Source organism: Myotis brandtii, unplaced genomic scaffold, assembly GCF_000412655.1.
Source record: "Myotis brandtii unplaced genomic scaffold, ASM41265v1 scaffold561, whole genome shotgun sequence".
Taxonomy (NCBI): domain Eukaryota; kingdom Metazoa; phylum Chordata; class Mammalia; order Chiroptera; family Vespertilionidae; genus Myotis; species Myotis brandtii.
The window spans coordinates 838,161-857,239 of record NW_005370085.1 but is presented as its reverse complement, the minus strand read 5'-3'; the positions used below and the strand labels follow the sequence as shown (position 1 = coordinate 857,239).

The 19,079-nt window shown below is 48.6% G+C and overlaps 2 protein-coding genes and 1 pseudogene across 2 annotated transcripts in view; 2 read left to right on the top strand and 1 right to left on the bottom strand.

Annotated features, from left to right (window-relative positions):
* ALPK3 (alpha-kinase 3) overlaps positions 1-8,469 on the top strand; it is a gene marked incomplete at its 5' end in the record, with an annotated part of 42,275 nt that extends 33,806 nt beyond the window's left edge. Inside the window, 5 exons of the mRNA XM_005878469.1 lie at positions 1,499-1,779; positions 2,242-2,330; positions 3,059-3,279; positions 5,074-5,122; positions 5,725-8,469. Of these exons, the coding sequence (XP_005878531.1) occupies positions 1,499-1,779; positions 2,242-2,330; positions 3,059-3,279; positions 5,074-5,122; positions 5,725-6,070 (986 nt within the window). The remainder of the gene's footprint in view (positions 1-1,498; positions 1,780-2,241; positions 2,331-3,058; positions 3,280-5,073; positions 5,123-5,724) is intronic.
* Positions 8,470-11,551: 3,082 nt separating this feature from the next.
* SLC28A1 (solute carrier family 28 (concentrative nucleoside transporter), member 1) overlaps positions 11,552-19,079 on the top strand; it is a 52,705-nt gene continuing 45,177 nt past the window's right edge. The window contains exon 1 of the mRNA XM_005878472.2: positions 11,552-11,616. The gene's annotated coding sequence lies outside the window, so the exon portion shown is untranslated. The remainder of the gene's footprint in view (positions 11,617-19,079) is intronic.
* LOC102263258 lies at positions 14,780-15,519 on the bottom strand (annotated as a pseudogene).

The window sequence follows — 19,079 nt, the reverse complement described above, 5'->3', positions numbered from 1 at the left end:
TAACAGCAGAATGACTGGGAATGACTGGTCACTATGACACACACTGACCACCAGAGGGCAGACATTCAATGCAGGAAATGCCCTGGTGGTCAGTGCGCTCCCACAGGGGGAGCTCTGCTCAGCCACTAGCAAGGCTGACGGCTGCTAGTACAGTGGAGGTGGTGGGAGCCTCTCCCGCCTCCTGAGCAGCACTAAGGATGTCAGAATGCAGCTTAGGCCTGCTCCCCGCTGGCAAGTGGACATCTCCTGAGGGCTCCCGGGCTGCCAGAGGGACGTCTGATTGCCAGCTTAGGCCCGATCCCCTGGGGAATAGGCCTAAGCCAGCAGGTGGTCATCCCCCAAGGGGTCCCAGACTGTGAGAGGGCACAGGCCGGGCTGAGGGACCCCAGGGACCCCCCCCCCCCGAGTGCACAAATATTTATGCACCAGGCCTCTAGTATATATATATATGTATGTTAAGGGTGATCTTTTCCTTTTTAAAAAAATATATTTTTATTGATTTCAGAGAGGAAGGGAGAGGGAGAGAGTGATAGAAACATCAATGATGAGAGAGAATCATTGATTGGCTGTCTCCTGCACGCCCCCTACCGGAGATTGAGCCCACAACATGAGCATGTGCCCTGACCGGAATCGAACCATGACCTCCTGGTTCATAGGTCGATGCTCAACCACTGAGCCATGCTGGCCAGGCTCCAGTCATTTCCAATAGCTTCTTTCTTTTCTGGTCTGACAAGATGATTCAGGTCCATCCAGTAGATGTTCTGCCCTAGGCCTGGAATCAACCATTTCTTCAGGGAGCTCTGGTTCCTTTTAGTGGGAAATGGTATTTAGTGGTTACAATCTGAGCATGAGGGGGGTATCCTGCTACTGGATTGGTCCTGAAAACTTTTTGTTAGAGTCGAAGATGTTGCTTGAGATGGAATCAATTATTCATTTGATCAAAACACCTAATTCTAAAACAAAGTAATTCTGGTTTTTTGTATTGACTAGGGGCCTGATGCACGAAATTCATGCAAGAGTAGGCTTTTCTTCCCCCAGCTGCTGGCACCGGCTTCCCTCTGGCAACTGGGACCTGGGCTTCCCTCCAACCACTGGCAGGCACCCAGGACCCGGGCTTCCCTCGCAGCCCTGGCTTCGTCCAGAAGGTTGTCCAGAAGGATGTCCGGAAGGACATCCGGTCTAATGAGCATATCACGCTTTTATTATAGATTGCCACTTTCACAGAAAACCCCTGCCTTCCACACCACTAACCACGTTCTTACTATGTGATGGGCACTCTTGAGCACTTACATGACAGGCATGTATCAGATATAGTTTCTGCCCTCAGGAGCTCACAGTCTGGTAGGGGACCCACGGTGTACACAAAGAGCAATAATGGACAGAGAGTGAGCATACTGGGTGGCGGGTGGGAGACCGTTCCAGCCTTTTCCTGCCCTATAGACCCCACATCTATGAGGCAGGAGCTTGTAGTTTCCACGTTTTTCCTGTTTCTCTTCAGTTGGAGAAGAGATTGAAATGACTCCCATGGTGTTTGCTAAGGGTCTGGCTGACTCCGGCTGCTGGGGGGACAAGCTCTTTGGGCGCCTGGTGAGCGAGGATCTACGAGGGGGTGGACATAGGTACAGCCTTCGGAAGGCCTCCCAGGCCAAGGTCATCTACGGGCTGGAGCCTATCTTTGAGTCGGGCCGCACGTGTGTCATCAAGGTGTCCAGCCCGCTGGTGTTTGGGCCCAGCAGTGAGACTTCCCTCCTGGGCAGAAACTACGATGTCACCATTCAGGTACTGTGTCCCATTCCCACGGCCGTCCTGCATTCTCTCCCCTCCTCCCTTTTCCCAGCCCGGGTCCTGTAGGAAAGCCCAGTACAGAGGCAGAAGCCATCTCAGCCTCAACCTGTGAGGGTCCTGGGATGATCTTTGAGAGCCTGAGGTGTAGCCTGAGGTTACATCTTTGGGGCCTTAGTTTTCAAACTAGATTTTTGCAGCAGAATCCTTTCCCACTGCCACCAGATACACCTTACACAGAAGCCTTATATGAGAGATAAGAAGGGAGTGACTGGGTGGGTGGTCTGTGTTGTGCCCATTCAGCAGCCTCCTTGCTGTCCACAGCGTGGCCCTGGGGCACTGGCACTTATCACCAGGGCCCCCTGGCATCCTCTAGCAGATGGCCTTCCCACATGGAGCTGGGCATGAGAGGACAGGGAGCTTCCTTGCTGATCAGGATGTGTTCTCTGTAATCCACAGGGGTGCAAGATTCAGAACATGAGTCGGGAGTACTGCAAAATCTTTGCAGCTGAAGCCCGGGCTGCACCTGGCTTTGGGGAGGTGCCTGAGTAAGTGCACAAGGAGGGGGCGTGTAGTGATTTCACAGCTTCTCAGGGGCATCCTGAGTTATGGCCACGTCCAGATGGGCCCACAACCAACCCTGTGCTCAGCTTGATGGTCCTACAAAATCTAGAAATAGAGACCCCAGGATTCACTGCCTGCTTTAGGAAAGCCTCTGCTCTTGTCTTCAGTCTCCTCTTAGCCACCCCAGTTCCCTATCCCGTTGTCCAGTTTCTGCTAATTGCAAAATTTGAACATAGCAGGTTCTGGGCCTCTCTGAAGGTGGTAGGCACACTGGTCAGGATTCTTCTGTGGTAGCCGGCAGAGTCGTGTGGGTTTGTAGGAGTCAGCTCTAAAAGGTAATTATTTTCACTCGCCTACTCTTGAATATTGGGGTCTAGCTGACATTGAGCCACAGTCTGGTTGAATCTTCTCAGGAGGGGTTCCTTTCTGACACATGCTGGTCTCAGTTCCTCCCTTAAGCACAGAGTCCTCCTGTGTCCATAGTGTGGTCCAGTTCTACTCCCTCTGACCTCAGAGAATAGAGAGGACTCAGAAGTCAATGCCTCCATTTCCTTTCCTGAACTCAGGGCGGAGCTCCCCTCCCTTGTTGCCCCCCAGGCTCAGAGCTGGGACTTCTTTCTTGGAAGGGTCTTCCTTTTAGATCCAGTTGAGATGGAGGTGGGAGCCTTCTGCCACCCTACTTCCTGCTCACTGCAGGTGAAACTGTGTTTAGGATCATTCCACTGTATCTGATCTACCGGCCTGCAAACAATATCCCATATGCTACGCTGGAGGAGGACCTGGGCAAGCCCCTGGAGCCTTACTGTTCCCGGGAATGGGGCTGTGCTGCTGCACCAGCATCAGGCAGCTCGGAGGCCGTGCAGAAATGCCAGGCCTTCCAGCACTGGCTCTATCTGTGGACGAATGGCAGCTTCCTGGTCACAGATCTGGCAGGTATGAGGGTGTGAAGGTACATGGGCACGTGTGTGAGAGCAGGCCCAGGGTCAGAGGAGGGGGCTTGTGTACTAGTCTACAGCCCACTTTCTCACTTTCCTTTGCTGTTGGCAATAACCTGGTGAAGTAAATCGGACAGGCACCATTTTGTATGCAAGCTTAATACATACCAGGGCCTCCTGTAGCCTCGTCTGTAATCGCGGTTGTATTTAAAGGCATGCACTCCAGGCTCCACTTAAAATTTTAAAAGAATTTGTTTAAAAAAAGTTACATGGGCTCTAATTCAAAACCCACAACCATCTTTTCAAAATCTCCCTTCCTCCCTTCCCTGCAGCTTTGCTCTGGACTTTCACTCTCCGTACTACCCAAACTCGCTTCCACCCCAGCAGCGGAGCTTTACTGTCCCCTGCCTCCCTTTCCTCCTCCTCCATCCTCTTTAGCTTTCTTTTAATGTAACGAACATAATCTATCTGGCTTCTTCCTCTTTCTCCCATTACTCAGATTCTTCCCCAGCAAAGGAAGGCCAGCAAGCATGAATCCTCCCTCCTTCTCTGGCCATCCTCTCCAGGCCTACTCTCTTTACACAACTGGGCAGGAAAGAGGAAAAGTTAAAACTCTCTCTACAGTGGTTAGAGAGGAATGCTGGGAATATCACACATTGTTACATATAGCCGCTGGTGTAAATAAGTGAGGAAACCAAAGGCCAGAGAGAAAACTGGCTCAAATGTGCCTTTCAGTGAGGTTAAACTGTATAATAAATACCGTTTTTATAACTCCATATATTTAGGGGCGGGGAGGCTAGTAGCACATTTAGCCATTGTCATTCACTGTATTTGTAAACTCTGAATTGATCCTTCCTTCCATCCATCCATCCATTTAACTTTACCAAGTATTGGAAAGGTAAAAGGTGAATTAGGAATGGTCATTGTCCTTAAGAAGCTGTGATCAGTATACAATTTCTATAATGAGTAACATCATGTAGTAGAAAGACTTGAGAGTTAAAGAAATTAGATTTAAGTCTAGACCTCATTGTTTTCTAACTGGGTCTATGTTCTACAGAGAAGAAAACTGAAGCTCAGACAAGTTTGGTCATTTAATCTCTCTGAGCTGCAGTTTCCTTTCTCTCTCTCAGAATAATAATATTATCCCTGTTAATTTGTTACAATGAACTGAGACCATCTTTGTGAAAGCCTTCTGCAAACTAAAATTCTGTGCAGGTGTAAGGGAGCATCATTATTATAATACAAAATGGAATGTGGTAAATGCTGAGACATCACAGAATTAATATTTCTTGCATAACTACTGTGTTTCAGACACTAAATTGGAGTCCTACATGTTCTGATTTCCTCAATACCTCATCTACATGGAGATAGTGAGTGACTTGCCAAGTTCAAACAGCTCAAGTGACAGAGCTGAAATGTAAATCCAGGTCCGTCTTGACTCTCAAGCCCACATTTATGCTGCCTATGGTACTCAGCCTTAGCGAGAGGCAGGTTTCAGGAAGAATACTATCAGACTGTTTGAAAATGCTCAGTTACGGAATGAATGAATGAATGAGACTTTGCTTGAGTCACTTAACTCTGAGCCTAGCTCCTCACCTGTAAAAACGGGAATGTTATTACTACTACTAATACAGAAATACACCACGCTGCCTGTGAGATAGGCCGGTGGTGATGACCCACTGACAGGATGCCTTAAGATGTGCCCTGAAACCTGGCAAGTTTCCATCTTGGAGACACGGGGGCCTAGAACCAGCCCTGGCTGCCAGAACTCAGCTTCCAACTTTCTTTCCAGGGGTTGACTGGAAGATGACTGATGTGCAGATTGCCACCAAGCTGCGAGGGTGAGTACTTCTCAAGGACAGAAGCCTCTGAGAGTCTTCTTAGGGTCTAACATGTCAAAGTTCTCCTGGTTCCTCATGCCTGAGGTGCTAGGCCTATGGTCACATGGTCCTAGTTGCACCCCTGGCCATGTAGTAACACCCCAGGGGTTGCCAATCCCCACATGCTGTGCCCCTGCCCCAGACTGGGACCAGCAGCTCCTGACGCCCACACACAGGGTCATCTGCAATTCTGGGCTCTGACTGTACCTGCTCCTCTTCCTTCTCACTCGAGAAAGCTCATCACGACACAGATGAGCAAGGGCCCGTGAGCAGAGTGATGCCCTAGAGACTGCTCTAATTTATATTAAAAAGGCAGATCGTCTTCACAACAGTTAGTGTCCCACATGATGAATTCCATGTGCCAGGGCATAATGAGACCTCAGTTTAGAATTGAGGTTTTAGATCTGCCACCTGAGGTAGTACCAGGTAGACTCCCCAGTACTGACTGGTAGGGTATATGTACCTTGGCCACAACACCCTGGCCATGGCCATCCCAAAGCCAGCCCCTCAAGGACCCTCAGTCTGGGTGGGTCTCCCACTCAGCTCTTACTGTTTGGCTTCAGATACCAAGGCCTCAAGGAGAGCTGTTTCCCTGCCCTGCTGGACCAGTTTGCTTCCTCCCACAAGTGCAGCACCTTCTGTGAGATGCTGGGGCTGAAACCTCTCAAAGGCCCTGAGGCTGCCCACTCCCAAGCCAAGGCCAAAGGCTCCAAGAGTCCATCTGCCGGCAGGAAGGGCCCCCAACTGAGTCCTCAGCCCCAGAAGAAAGGCCTCCCCAGTCCCCAGGGCTCCCGGAAGAGCACCCCAAGCTCCAAAGCCACTCCTCAGGCCTCAGGAGCAGTCGCCACTCAGTTATTGGGACAGTCTCCCAGCCAAGAGGGGGGCTCCAAGGCCCAGGGCACGCGGTAGCCCCTACAGGAGGCTGGGGGCCTCCACCCAGCAGCAGACCAACAAGGAAGCAGCTTGAACCGATGGAGACGTTCCCAATACAGACAAACCGGAGAAGGTGCACCGAGCAGGCACCACATGGGGCCTCTGCGCAGCCTCTCCTCAGTCAGCTCCGCATCAGACGGCTTTGGTGCACGGCACACAGCCCAGTGGCCTCTCCTGGTGCCATGTCACCAGGGCTCCCAGGCCTCACCTCCAAGTTTCCCAAGGGCTGAGGCCCTCCTTGAAGTTTACACTGGCCACTGCTGGAGGCTCCCTGAGTCCTCTGCATGAGTTCTGCACCCTGACCCCTTGCCCCAGCCAGACCCTGCCATGCAGGCCAGCACTTACCCTCCGCCCTTTGCTCGACCCTGATCTCCTGACCTCAGGGCTCTAGGCTTCCTCTGCCGTGTGACTCTCAGGGCGTCTTCTCTTTCAGACTACTTTGCCTCATTCATCCCAGCTTATCCTGCAACTAACCTGCCCCTGTGCCCCATTTGGGCCTCTTCAGTCCTATGCGGTGGTCTTTGGGGGCACGTCTTCTTGCTTTCTTCCCCCTTCACTCAGGCACTCACTTGCCTGCTTCTCATGCTTTCTTGCACCCCATCCACCATCCCTGGCTTTGAGCGCAGTTGCAGCCTGCTGCCTGCCCTGCACTGACTCTGCTTGTCTCCTTGCCTGATGGCTTTTCTAGCCTGACCTACCCCCCTACCCACCAGGACCCTGGTAATGAGCAGACCCTCTGGCCTCTGGTCTACCCCATCCACACCTCCCCTACTTTTCCCAGGCCCTCTGCCTGTGAGGTGAGAACTGGTACAGGGGCTGTGTCAGCAGCTGTGGCCAGAGGGAAAGTGTGGACTTTGTGGGCCTTGTGCTCCATATTGAAGGAGATGAAGGTGAATTTCACATCCCCTCCTGGCTGGGGATGGAGAGCTGGGACTCTTCTCCACGGGGAAATGGCATGGGGGTTTTAGGAAGGATATAAACCATCTACCTGCTGTGAGGACTGTCTCTGTGCCTGGGACTTAGGACCCCTACCCCCAACCATTAGCTCTTGATTCTGAAGCTCCAGCTCCGGGACCTCATATATGGGCTCCCAAGGAATTGCTGTGCTCAGCCCAGCACCCCGTGTCCTTCCTGAGAGCCCAACCTGGAAGCCCCTGATGGGGTGGGTCTGGAGCTAGCCTGCTCCCCTTGGAATGCAATAAAGGCAGCAACTGTGTTTCCTGCTCTCCCTCATCTCGTGTGGTTGTAGGTATATGGACTCAGGGTCCCCTCTCCCCAGGCAGGTTCTCCCTGGGCCGACTGGAAAAATGGATCCATGTTTTGGCTCTTGGATTGACATTTAGTCTCAGCCTTCTGTGGCCACAGCTAGACAGTCCATGCTGCTTATACAAGTGGGCTGATGGCTCATGCTCCTTAGCAGGGTGTCTATGAACTTGAGGGCAGATTGGAGTTGCTCCTTCATTTGGGAGAGGAACACGAAGAAGGAACCCGAGAGGGTAAAGCAGAGCTGGGGACTCGGGAAACGCCACTGTTTCTGGCTTCTTCCCCTGCAGCCAAACCAGCTCAGGCGCCAGCCAGCATCTGCCTCCCAGCCACTCTGACCACTTCCTGCCTCCCAAGCAGCAGAAGGCTTCTCATTCCCAGCCCATCCCCAACCCATTCCTTTCCCTCTGTGGTTTGGGATTTTCCTTGCCTGATGTTTGCCCTCTCCGTGCTGACATTTCTGACTTCTCTATCTCCTCCGATGACTTTCCCTACTTTTCCCTCTTGCCCCATTGTGCCCCAACTCTCCCACCTGCCTATCCCCGTTGGCCTGGTGAACTAGAGCTGGAATATTTTCCATTCATTTATTTATCCATTCATTCAGCAGACATATAGTGAGCACCTCCCTACTTTATGCCAGACTCTGAACTGACAGTTGTTGGGGATCAAAGATGCATGATGTAGTCTCAGAAGAGACCCTTTCCATTAGGTTTCTTGGGTTTTTGAGCAACAGAAATGGACTTGGATCAACTTAAAGAAAAAAAGGTTCATGAGAAGAGTGTTGGGGTAGCTCACAGAGGAATAGCGGGACAATTAGCCTTGAGAAGCGGGGAGCCAGGTAGCTCCAGAGCTTGCCTCCCAGGAACTACTGCTGTTGTCAGGTGGACACCATCCAGCCATTGGTCCCAGTGGGTCTCCCTCCAAGGTTCACATTCCTGGCATGGGGCTCATGGAATGGGAGGAGGGCAGTTTCCAGGGGATGGGGATTCTCACCAGAAGAATGGTGGAGAGTGGGAGGGTAGAAAAGGCTTGGTGGGCGACGACAAATGATACCCCAACACACACACACACTGTTCTTCCCATCTGATGTATTACGACTCTTCCACATACAACCAAACGCAAATTTCTCCCTGCTTAGGGAGACCATTCAGGGTCACATCCAATGACTGAATCCACAGGTAATGACTAAGTTACCATTCTCCAAAGTCCCGTGTCACTAGTAATACTCCACCCTCTTTGATCACACTCCCATTTTGAAATCTTGCAACCTGTGGATTAACTGGTAAGATTAACCATTTTCAACCAAAATAATATAACTTAGCAAGAAAGTAAGTATGGGTAAAGGCTACCATCCATTTCTCTACCAGGTCATGGGAACTAGTGTTTGTGATGGGATTTTTGCCTGTCGGAGTGACCTAGGTCTTCAGTTCTGAAATCCAGCTCCTTAGTGGTCCTGCCGGGTCGCAGGCATTAACCACTGGATATGGCAGTACTGGCAACGCTCTAGGAATCCCCATGCCCATCTGTGCCCCTTTCCCGTAGCAGCAAGCATACTTTTCCTTAATAGGGTTAATCATACTAGCTACTCCCACAACCTTTTGTGTGCTGCTCAGAGGTATAGGAGTCCGAAGTGGCCAGATAGAATCCTTACTATGACTTTTTGAGGAGGTGTTTCTTTGGGGACTAAAACCTCTACACCAGCCTGGTCCCAAACCTCACATCTGAAAAAAGTATTGAGATTAGTGATAACAGACCCTCTCCTCTCAGCTTCCTAGCCTGTAGGAGAAATAGCATCATGAATTGGCTGCCAGTTCAGAGCTTATGCTATAAGCTGCAGGCCTGACCCAATCTTGCAAGGTATTGTTTCTCAGCTGGAGCTATAGCTGAGTTTTCAATAAACCATTTCATTATGCTGTCAAGCCAACTGCTTCTGGACTATGGGGATCAACCCATTACTTTAGTTGTGCTGCAAAGTGCATTCTCTGGTGATGTTTACAGCATTTCATAATTCCCTGGATATTGGTGGTAGAGGAGGTGATGGGTAAGGAAAACAAATCTAAACCCAGGAGGGTCCATAACAGGCAAAACAAATTCCTGCCCTCTTAAAGCTATGGGTGTAGACTGAGGGGAGCTCAGCAGTGGGGCAGGAGGAGGCATTGTGGGAGATGGAGTGAGCAATCCACATACACGGCTGTCCAGTGCCTTCAGAGACCTATTCTGGAGTGCCCACCCTATGATGGGGTGCTGCTGGCCATGTCTCACTCTGGCTGGGTGGATCAGATGACCCCAGTGCACAGGGGTAGCCTAGCCACCTGGATGCTGTAGCCAAGCATTTAGGCTTTCTCAGAGGCAAGCCAGAGGGCCATGTCTCAGAAAGGTGATCATTTTTGTCCAGCGCATCACTTTTTTCCAAACCTTGGGTTCCCCTGCTGTATTTTTCTAGTCAGTACTTGCCACAAGCTTCATATAGCATTCTGCTCCGTCTCAGGCTATAAATGGCTCCCCAGCATGCTTCAGACAGACAGACACCTCATACATCATGGAATCTGCCACTGGTGGCAGAACCCTTTCTACTAAAGGCTTTCCCAGCTGGAGAGCCTTCATTTGCTCTAGGCCCAACTCAAAGCTGGTAGCCTTTCTAGGTCAATCAGTAAGCAGGTTGGAGCAAGATGCCCCAGAGTGACTTTATTTTTATTTTATTTTTTACTAGAATTGGGTCTTAGTGGTAAGGTATTCAAAGTACAATAATTTGTTCCACATATGGAAGAATATTCTGACCTCAACCCCCTGGCCCCCAGGAACTTATTAGGTGGTAAGGTATTCAAAGTACAATAATTTGTTCCACATTATGGAAGAATATTCTGACCACAACCCCTTGGCCCCCAGGAACTTATTAAGGTGTTAGGCCTTTGCATTTTAATCTGGTTTATCTCCCACCTCTGACTCACAAATGCCTTACCAAGGCTTCTAGGGAAACTGGAGATGCTGTCAGTGTGATGGAACTTAGTGGTGATGAGGTCAAGGTCCCTGTGAGTCAGGTGGTGGCACAGTGCTAGACAGATAAGACATTCTATATGTCGAAGCCAGGACAGCAACAGAGTACTGCTTCCCTGCCAGATGAAGATGGCATGCTTCTGATGTTCTCTATTCATCAAAATAGAGGGGAAAAATGAGTTCACTAGATCAGAGGATTTGTACCGAATGCCAGGAGCCGGATGAATTTGCTTTAGCAAGAAGACCACTCTGAAGCAGCACCTGCAATTGGAGTCATCACTTTGGGAAGTTTACAGCAGACAAAGACCTCCTGGTGTCTTGCACTGGCCAAGCTGAACTGTGGTAGTAATCACTGTGACTTCACTCTCAAGACTTTGGTAGTAACACTACTGTTTACAGTTTCCCCAGGAATATGGTATTACTTTTGATTTACCATTTTGCTAGAGAGGGCAAATTCTAATGGCTTGCACTTGTCCTACTATAGTCACTCTTACCCCCGCAAACCAGAGAGCCATTGTGAGGTTTATACCTATAATATATCCATTTCAACTATACACTCAATCCCTGGTTGGCTTTGGGATTTCACTATAGCATAAAATTTGATCTGTGAATGACCCTCATTGATTGGCAGACCACATGCTTTTCCATTGTTCCCAGAAACAATGGAAAAGCTTGGAGCCAGTGTCCTACAGTGTCCTCTCCCCAGGTTTGGGTGTTTACCCTCTCCTTCTATAGTCCCCAGACAAAGGCCCAAATAGATGCCTCTGGGAAGGCTGCAAGGAAGGGTTACAATATTTCCTAAGTGCTAAAGTAAGGTTCCTCTTCAAAGATAATTGACTTCCTCTCCATTGAAGGTCTGGAAATTAAGAGATTTTGACTCTACCTTGGCATCTTGAAAAAGACCTGTTTTCCCACCCAGAAGTCTTCAGTCATAGCAATAACTAGGGACTATCTTAGGGGTTGCCTGGTCTTTTTCATTCCCGGGACCTAGTGATTGATTAGCCCCAGGAAGAGGTCTGGTTTTCATGCCTATGTGCCTTACGATGACTCCCTACTTTGTTCCTTCCCCCTGTCTCTGCGGCTGAGACCAGGAGCTCATTTTCACAGCAGCTCCCAGGCCTGGAGAGGAAAGCCAGCAGAGCCTCGCCAGTTAATTTCTCGTGGCAAGGAGCGAGACCCGCGGGTCCTGCCAGAGGATAGTGAGAGGGTGGATGGACTGGATGCATGCCAAGGACCCAATAAAGCATTCTTGTCTCCTGAAATCTGTGAGTTCCTGCCTTTTTTGGATTTTTGGTGTTTTCATTTAATTTTGCATAGTCAACATTTGGTTCAGATTTGTATTATTTAACAACCCCCACCACCCCAAAAAACCTGGTAAGCAATGTACCTGACTGACTGAGCTTCTACTTTGAATGCAGAATCTCTGGTGAGTGAACATATAAACAAATATAAAATATAACCTGCACCAAAATTATGTTCTGCTATCTTGGTCAAATAGCCTTAAAGGAGTTCCCATAAAGTTTTCCTTTATTTTCTGACAATGTATCTAGTTCATACAGTTTCTTCTGGGTATAACTCTTCTTTTCCTGCTCTTATTCTGCCTCACATTCCCTGGGCTATGTTGAGTGTGGATTCTGATTACTAGCAGATCAACAGTGTAGCATGGGGCAGGGTCGAGGTCTCCATTTTGCAACTCATGCTGTAGGTACCCCTGAGGTGATCAAATTCAGAGAGGCTGTCTCATCGATGACTAACTTACAAGAAAATGGAAATTGTACACCCAAAACCCACCACCTTGCTAATTTTTAATGAGAAATTTTAACCATCCAGGAAGCTGACACTAGTGTTTACCTGACAAGTACATTCTTCCCTTTTTCTTCTGAGAGGGAAAGTTTAAGGGAAGCCACATTATGAGAAAGTTGTTTGATGAGCATAGAACAAATCAGACAAACCTCAGTTCAAATCCAGCTTTACTAGCCATGTGAACTTAAACTTGTTGCTTAACCTCTCTGAACTGAGAATGCCTCTTTTATATTTTATTTATTTTTACTATGGCCATGGGCCATGGAGATGCTTCTTTTAAAAAAACATAGATTTTTAAATTGATGTCAGAGAGAAGAAGGGTGAGGGGGAGATAGAAACATCAATGATGAGAGAGAATCATTGATTGGCTGCCTCCTGCATGTCCCCTACTGGGCATCGAGTTCACAATCCAGGCATGTGCCCTGACTAGGAATCGAACCATGACCTCCTGGTTCATGGGTCGATGCTCAACCTCTGAGCCAGGCCCTCATTTAAAAAATATCTTTTCACTAATACAGATCTATTATATGTGATTAGTATATGTCCTGGGTACATAATAGTGAACAAAACAGACATATACTCCTCCTTCATGGAGCTTACAGTCTAGGTGAAACAAACACACCAATACTTGTAAAATGGCAAATATAGTATTAAGTGCTACAAAGAGGGAAAATGGGAGGGGGTTGGACCTACGTTAGACTGGGGCTCTTAGAAGCTAGTCTAAGGGTGTGATACTTGACCTGAGACCTGAAGGACGTTGATCAGAGGATAGAGGAAACCATCTGTGCAATAGTACAGGACAGAATGGACGCTTGGGTGGATAGTGTGGTAAACAAGAGGACTGTGGTATTGCAGTGGGAGGTTCAGTCAGAGAGGGGCGGGGCCAGGCTCAATTTGCATTGAGCCCTAAGAGCGGGGATGTATCAGTTAGGATCAGCTACAAGTGGAAATAATAGAGAAGCCCTCAAGTGACAGTAGTCTTAAGCAAGAGAAAGTTGTTTCTTCTGTAGAAAGAAGTCTGTTGGCAGCAGGAGAACTGGACGTGATCCATCTAAAGTGGGCATGGCAGTTGTAGAATGTCGTTGGAACCAAGGCTCCTCTCTGCTCTCTCCCTTCAACTTGAGCAAGAGAAATGATTGATCCCAAGTACAACATCTTGAGTAGAACTAAAATAATGATACAGTTGTCAAACATCAGACAACTAAATTTTCATTTGTATAGAGTCAACAGATAATGTCTATAGAAAAATAAAAAATAGTATCTATATTTATGTATCAGTTGTCTATTTGTCCATCGTTCCATATACCCTATCATCTATTCATCTATCTATCTATTATCTATCTGTCTGTCTATCTATCTATCTATCTGACTGTCTATCTATCTGTCTTTCATCTATTTATTTAAAGAGGTTACTACCAGAAGTGAAAAACAAGAACAGCTTGTTCGTAGTTGTCTGGGGTGGGGGTTGGGGAGATGGGACTGGTCTCCGGCTTTCTCAGCTCTGGTCCTCCTGAGACTGCCCAGTGGTGAGCTTCCATTGCTGGTCACTCATTTGGATTTTACTTGAAACAGAAAGGCCTCCAGAAAGACCCACCTCCTTCGGCTTCAGAAACTCCTATCAGAGATTGGATTGTATCCTATTCAACTGGCAAATTTGAGCTTCATTGTTAAGTTGCAAAGGCAAATACAAGATTGATGGAACTCAGCTAGACAGGAGTGTCTGTCATCAGGAGGCAGTGGTTATATGGATGGAGCTTGCCTGGGTAGGGGGCACCCAAAGGTCCTGGAACCCAGGAGGCACCGTCCTCTGTCTTCAGAACTGATGTGGTTCAGAGGTGGCTCTTTCCTGTTATTTCCAAAGGGCTTCAAGGAGCAGCTACCAGACACTCAGCCTCAGGGGACACACCACACACGAGGATGACCCTGGCACTTGCAGCACATACCTGGATGGTAGAGTTATAACAGGACATGATTATATGGGTTCCTGGGCTGAGGTAATGGTCTAGTCAACTCCTTTGGCCACTTTTTAAAAAAATTGATTTCAGAGAGAAAGGGAAAGGGAGAGAGAGAGAAACATCAATGATGAGAGAGAATCATGGATCAGCTGCCTCCTGCATGCCCCCTACTGGGGATTGAGCCACAACCCCAAGCATGTGCCCTTGACCAGAACTGAACCTGGGACCCTTCAGTCCACAGACCAATGCTCTATCCACTGAGCCAAAACAGTTAGGACTGGCCACTGGTTTTTGATTATTTGAGTAGCATATCCAGGCCCAATATGGGACATGTCCTTATGGATTAAAACTGACATTTCTTTTTTTCCCCTCTTTGTATGTGTGAGAAAGCTCAACAATTAGAGGCTGTTTTGCATTTAAGGATTTAACACTGGCTATATACAGAAGGGACAGCATTTCAGTTAGAAATATTTCACCTGTTACCAAGTTCTCGTTGTTAATATGGCAACATTTAGCATCTTACTATTTTGACATTTAAAAATCAGCAGGCATAATCCTACTCTTTTATCCTTTAGTTCCCAGTGACAAATAATGCAGTGATAAGGCCTGTGGTTTTCAGTTCCTCTTGAATGACATTTATTAGCAGAGAGAAACCTGATGCTTTAGCTGAAATTTGGCAGCCCAAGAAGTACACCAACTGCTTCAAAGCACCCCATGTGCTAGGAACAATGCTTTCAGTTGACCTTCTGACCAGTAATCCAGTGGATATGCCAAAAGTTTCATTGAGAGAGTATTGGCTCATAAAAAGTTTCCCACAGTGACAGCTCTGTTTATTTGCCCAATGAACAGCACACATTCCGGCCACACAACAAATGTTACTGGTGATAGTAACTAAAGTAGCTCTTGCTAGATCTTCTTTACTAACAGATCCTTGCTTCCCCTTATAAATCATATTGCCAATCATATTGCCAAAACCAGATGCTACAGCCCAGCCCAGCAGGCCAAATCTCCCACAGTCTCCTGCATATCTCAGCTTGTCAGCTGTCAGAATGGGTGCTGTCACCTTTGGATACTATTTCACGAGCCTCTTTAAAATGTTCACAGCCAGCCAATAAACCGCATAAGCCCAGAAAGGTACCCCCTCCAAGGCTTGTCCCAGTGCCTCGTTTATAGTTGTCTTCGGAAAGGACTGCTAAAACACTGAGTCCAAGCCAGTGTCCACGAAGGCATCTTTTGGCATCGCTCAGGTTCTGAGGCACTAGCACAGTAAGAGCACTCTGCTGCTATCTGTATAGTGCCTGCTATATTATGTGTATAGCACTTCTGGCAGAATCTTTACACAGCAGGCCCTTTGCAAGACGGTCAAGTTCATCCAGTCTGTACAGGCGTGAGCACCACCTCCTGTAGCATATTGCACCAGGTGTAATGTTGAGAAGTTTCCCCCTCCCATTTGGATAAAAGTAGACAGGTCCTGCCCTAACTGGTTTGGCTCAGTGGATAGAGCGTCGGCCTGCAGACTGAAAGGTCCCAGGTTCGATTCCGGTCAAGGGCATGTACCTTGGTTGCGGGCACATCCCCAATGGATAGTGTGCAGGAGGCAGCTGATCGATGTTTCTCTCTCATCGATGTTTCTAACTCTCTATCCCTCTCCCTTCCTCTCTGTAAAAAATCAATAAAATATATTTTTAAAAAAAGTAGACAGGGACAGGTCTTGGTTTGGAAATCGATCAAGTGCAGGCTCCCTTCTGGGCAAAAAGTGTTAAATCCTTCAGTTCCAGGTGTACATCCCGAATACCAGTGGATCCACGTGCTACATTAGAAGTCCAATGTTTCAGGACACTTTCCAAGCTCGCAACTTCTTGTTCTTGCTCTACTGGGATATCAATAGGTTCAAAATATGAGAGCTTTACTAGAGTTCCCCCAGTGTCCGTGCAAAACCATGGGAAAGGGTTTTTTATTTTTGTTTGTGGCATCTTTGATCTTCATGGCAAGGCCTGAGGGGCAAGGGGCAGCCTGGGGTTGAGTGCACAGAGGGTGGTGGTGACTCCAGGGGTAGCTGGGCCCTTTGAGGAGGAGGAGGGTAGGCCTAGGGTGGGGCAGTGGTGCCTGAGGTGAGGCTGGCCCAGGGGGTGGCCCAACAACCCCCAAAGTGGGAGCCAGGGCCAACCCAAGCTGGGGAAGGCTGCTGGCCTTCGCACCTGGCCCAGTAGGGGGGGCCCTTCACCCCCCGCAGTTGCCCCAAACGAAAGGCCCTAGTACCCCAGCCACCTCTGCATTCCCGACTGACCTTTCTGATCAAATTATACACCCGATTTCACATTAAGCCTCTTTGGTTCCACCAAACCTCCATGAGAATTCTCATGGTAACAAGGCCATGGACAAATGCAGGGTTCTCTCTCAGACTCCCCTGAGAGAGGCAGAGTATGGGGAAGGAGGCTGCTTTGGCCTGGCCCCTGTCTGGGGTAACCCCCAGCAGCCTAATTCTCATGGTAACAAGGCCATGGACAAATGCAGGGTAACCCCCAGCAGCCTGGGAGTGAGGGGTGCCAACAGAATGAATCAGTTTTCACCTGTAGCGGAAGCTGCTGGCGCCCTGCAGATGCCCTGTACCACGGGCACCCATCTCCCAGGTGCTATGTTAGGGCATCCATTGCTGCACCTTGTCTGAAGAATTGTCCTGAGTTGAATGGAAGCCACTTTACCTGGGAGGCAACGCCCCCTCCCAACCCCTTCCCTAGTCCTTGGCTCACAACAGACTGGCCTGGCCTGGCCTCGGGGAGGGACTAACCTGTTGAAGAATTTGTGTAGCGTTTGGGTTCCAGACTGAAGCTAAGCTCTTCCTAAGACGATGCTCTCACTTCTTACCCCCACCCTATGCTACTTCCCTTACTCCCCTCGCTGCCCTTAGGAAATAATAGGAAAGAGCCACCTCTGAGCCACGTCAGTTCTGGGGTCACAGGACAGTGTCCGACGGGTTCTCAAGTAAATCACTTGGACAAAAATCCTCATCTCTGCTGAGGAATCTGCATAAGATGAATCAGGCACCCTGCTGTGTAGACTGTCACTGGGCAGAAATTTCACTGGGTCTCCTCTTTTATCAGGGCAAAATGGATGTTCTCGGACAAGTTGGAGTCGGACTTAGTATTCAGGTTATGTGGCTGGTTGCCCAGTAAATCAGCCCCTGCAGAATTTGTGCTGGGTCTTAGGAGGTCGTATCCACGATGTCATGGAGTCTGACCCGAGAACACAATTCATAGCCACCAGCTCTAAGGTGGGCTCAGAATCCATCCTGCCTGCCAAGCAGCAGGTGAAGTGGAAACATGGGGTGGACACCTCAAGTGACAGTCGCCTACAGTCTACCTCAGCCTGTTCATCTTCTCAATAGTTGCTCCATCTATGATGCTGGCTTCCCCATTACACACCTCCATGGAAGACAGGTGGGGGACATGGTGACCAGTGCCTATCTCACTGATTATTATGAGGGTTAATTGAGATACTGCAGGGAAAGTTCTTAGCACAGCCTGGCACATACCAAGCTCTCCGGCGTGAAGCTGTCAGCTGGTGCCATAGTTGTTACCGTCTCTTGGAACCACAGGCTCCATCTGAGGGCCCATTCGCACACTGCTCTTCTCCGAGCCAGGAGACGCCGGGGCTTGTCCCTTCGCTCAGATGAGGTGGCTAACCAGCATCTCTACTCCATCCCTGGAAGTGGTCTCATCCTGTGGGAAATAGCACTGCCTCCTGACCCACAAGCTGGCCAGTGTTTAGCTCCCGTGTTGGGTCATGTTCTCCACAAACTGCCACTGTCATGGAGCTGAAGGGAATTGGATACAACCTTTGGAATAGTGACACTTGATTCTACAGGCATGGCGAAATGGAAAGGAGTGGTTCAATGGAAAGGAGTGGTTCAGAATGAGCCATGGTGTATGATTGTCAGACACCAAGTGTTCCACACAGGAGGAACACTTGGCCCTAGTCTGAGGACAGGCAGAGATGAGGCCAGGCCTTTCGGTCTTTGGCACAGTGTTACCAGTGGAATTCCCCCTGCTTGGAAGGAGCCAAAATATGCCTGGAAAGTTTCATTTTCCTAACAATTTTGTTTACTTTGTGATGCCTCCCTTGTCAGCCCTTCCCTATGGACATTTCCAGTCTGTGGTAAATTTATTTTGCCAGCTCCTCCCAGGGAGGCCTGAAGTCCTCTTCATGCAAACTCTTGTAAAAAAATTTCTGGCTTTGCTGTAAGGCTCAGTGGGTGCCCCACCAGACCACTTCTCTGACAGGGAGAGAAGACGGAGCAATCAAGGAATTATTTTTGCCTGTATAAATAACCAGCTTATCAGCTGGACTCAGTGTCAAATTCTGAGCCAACAAAACAATGGAAATCCAAATTAATAGCCCTACAGCCCTTCCCAGAGGCTGGAGGAAAATGGTGCACCTCAGATAGAGGATGTGGCCTAAAAGCCATAAATGATATATTTGAACCCAAGGGGATGATGTGCATTAAGAACTACTTTGGTTTGTAGAACATCCTAACCTGGATCCAACTGAAAACAAAACATCTCAATCTCTCATGATATAAAAAGCTAATGAAATGGAGAAGAAAGAAGGATAGAAAGTGAAATAGTCTACGGCCATACCACCCTGAACGCGCCCGATCTCGTCTGATCTCGGAAGCTAAACAGGGTCGGGCCTGGTTAGTACTTGGATGGGAGAAAGTGAAATAACAAAGGGAATATTCTTCACAAAATAGTAACCAGTTAAATATTTGGAAACAGTGATCTCCTACCTGCTTGGGGAAAACCCCCTGCCTGGTGGCCTTGGGCCCTCTTGGATGTGGGACCAGGTGTCCTTATGTCCTTTTGTCACCAGCACTTTTTTCTTTCTTTCTCTCTTTCTTCTTTCTTTCTTTCTTTCTTTCTTTCTTTCTTTCTTTCTTTCTTTCTTTCTTTCTTTCTTCCTTCCTTCCTTCC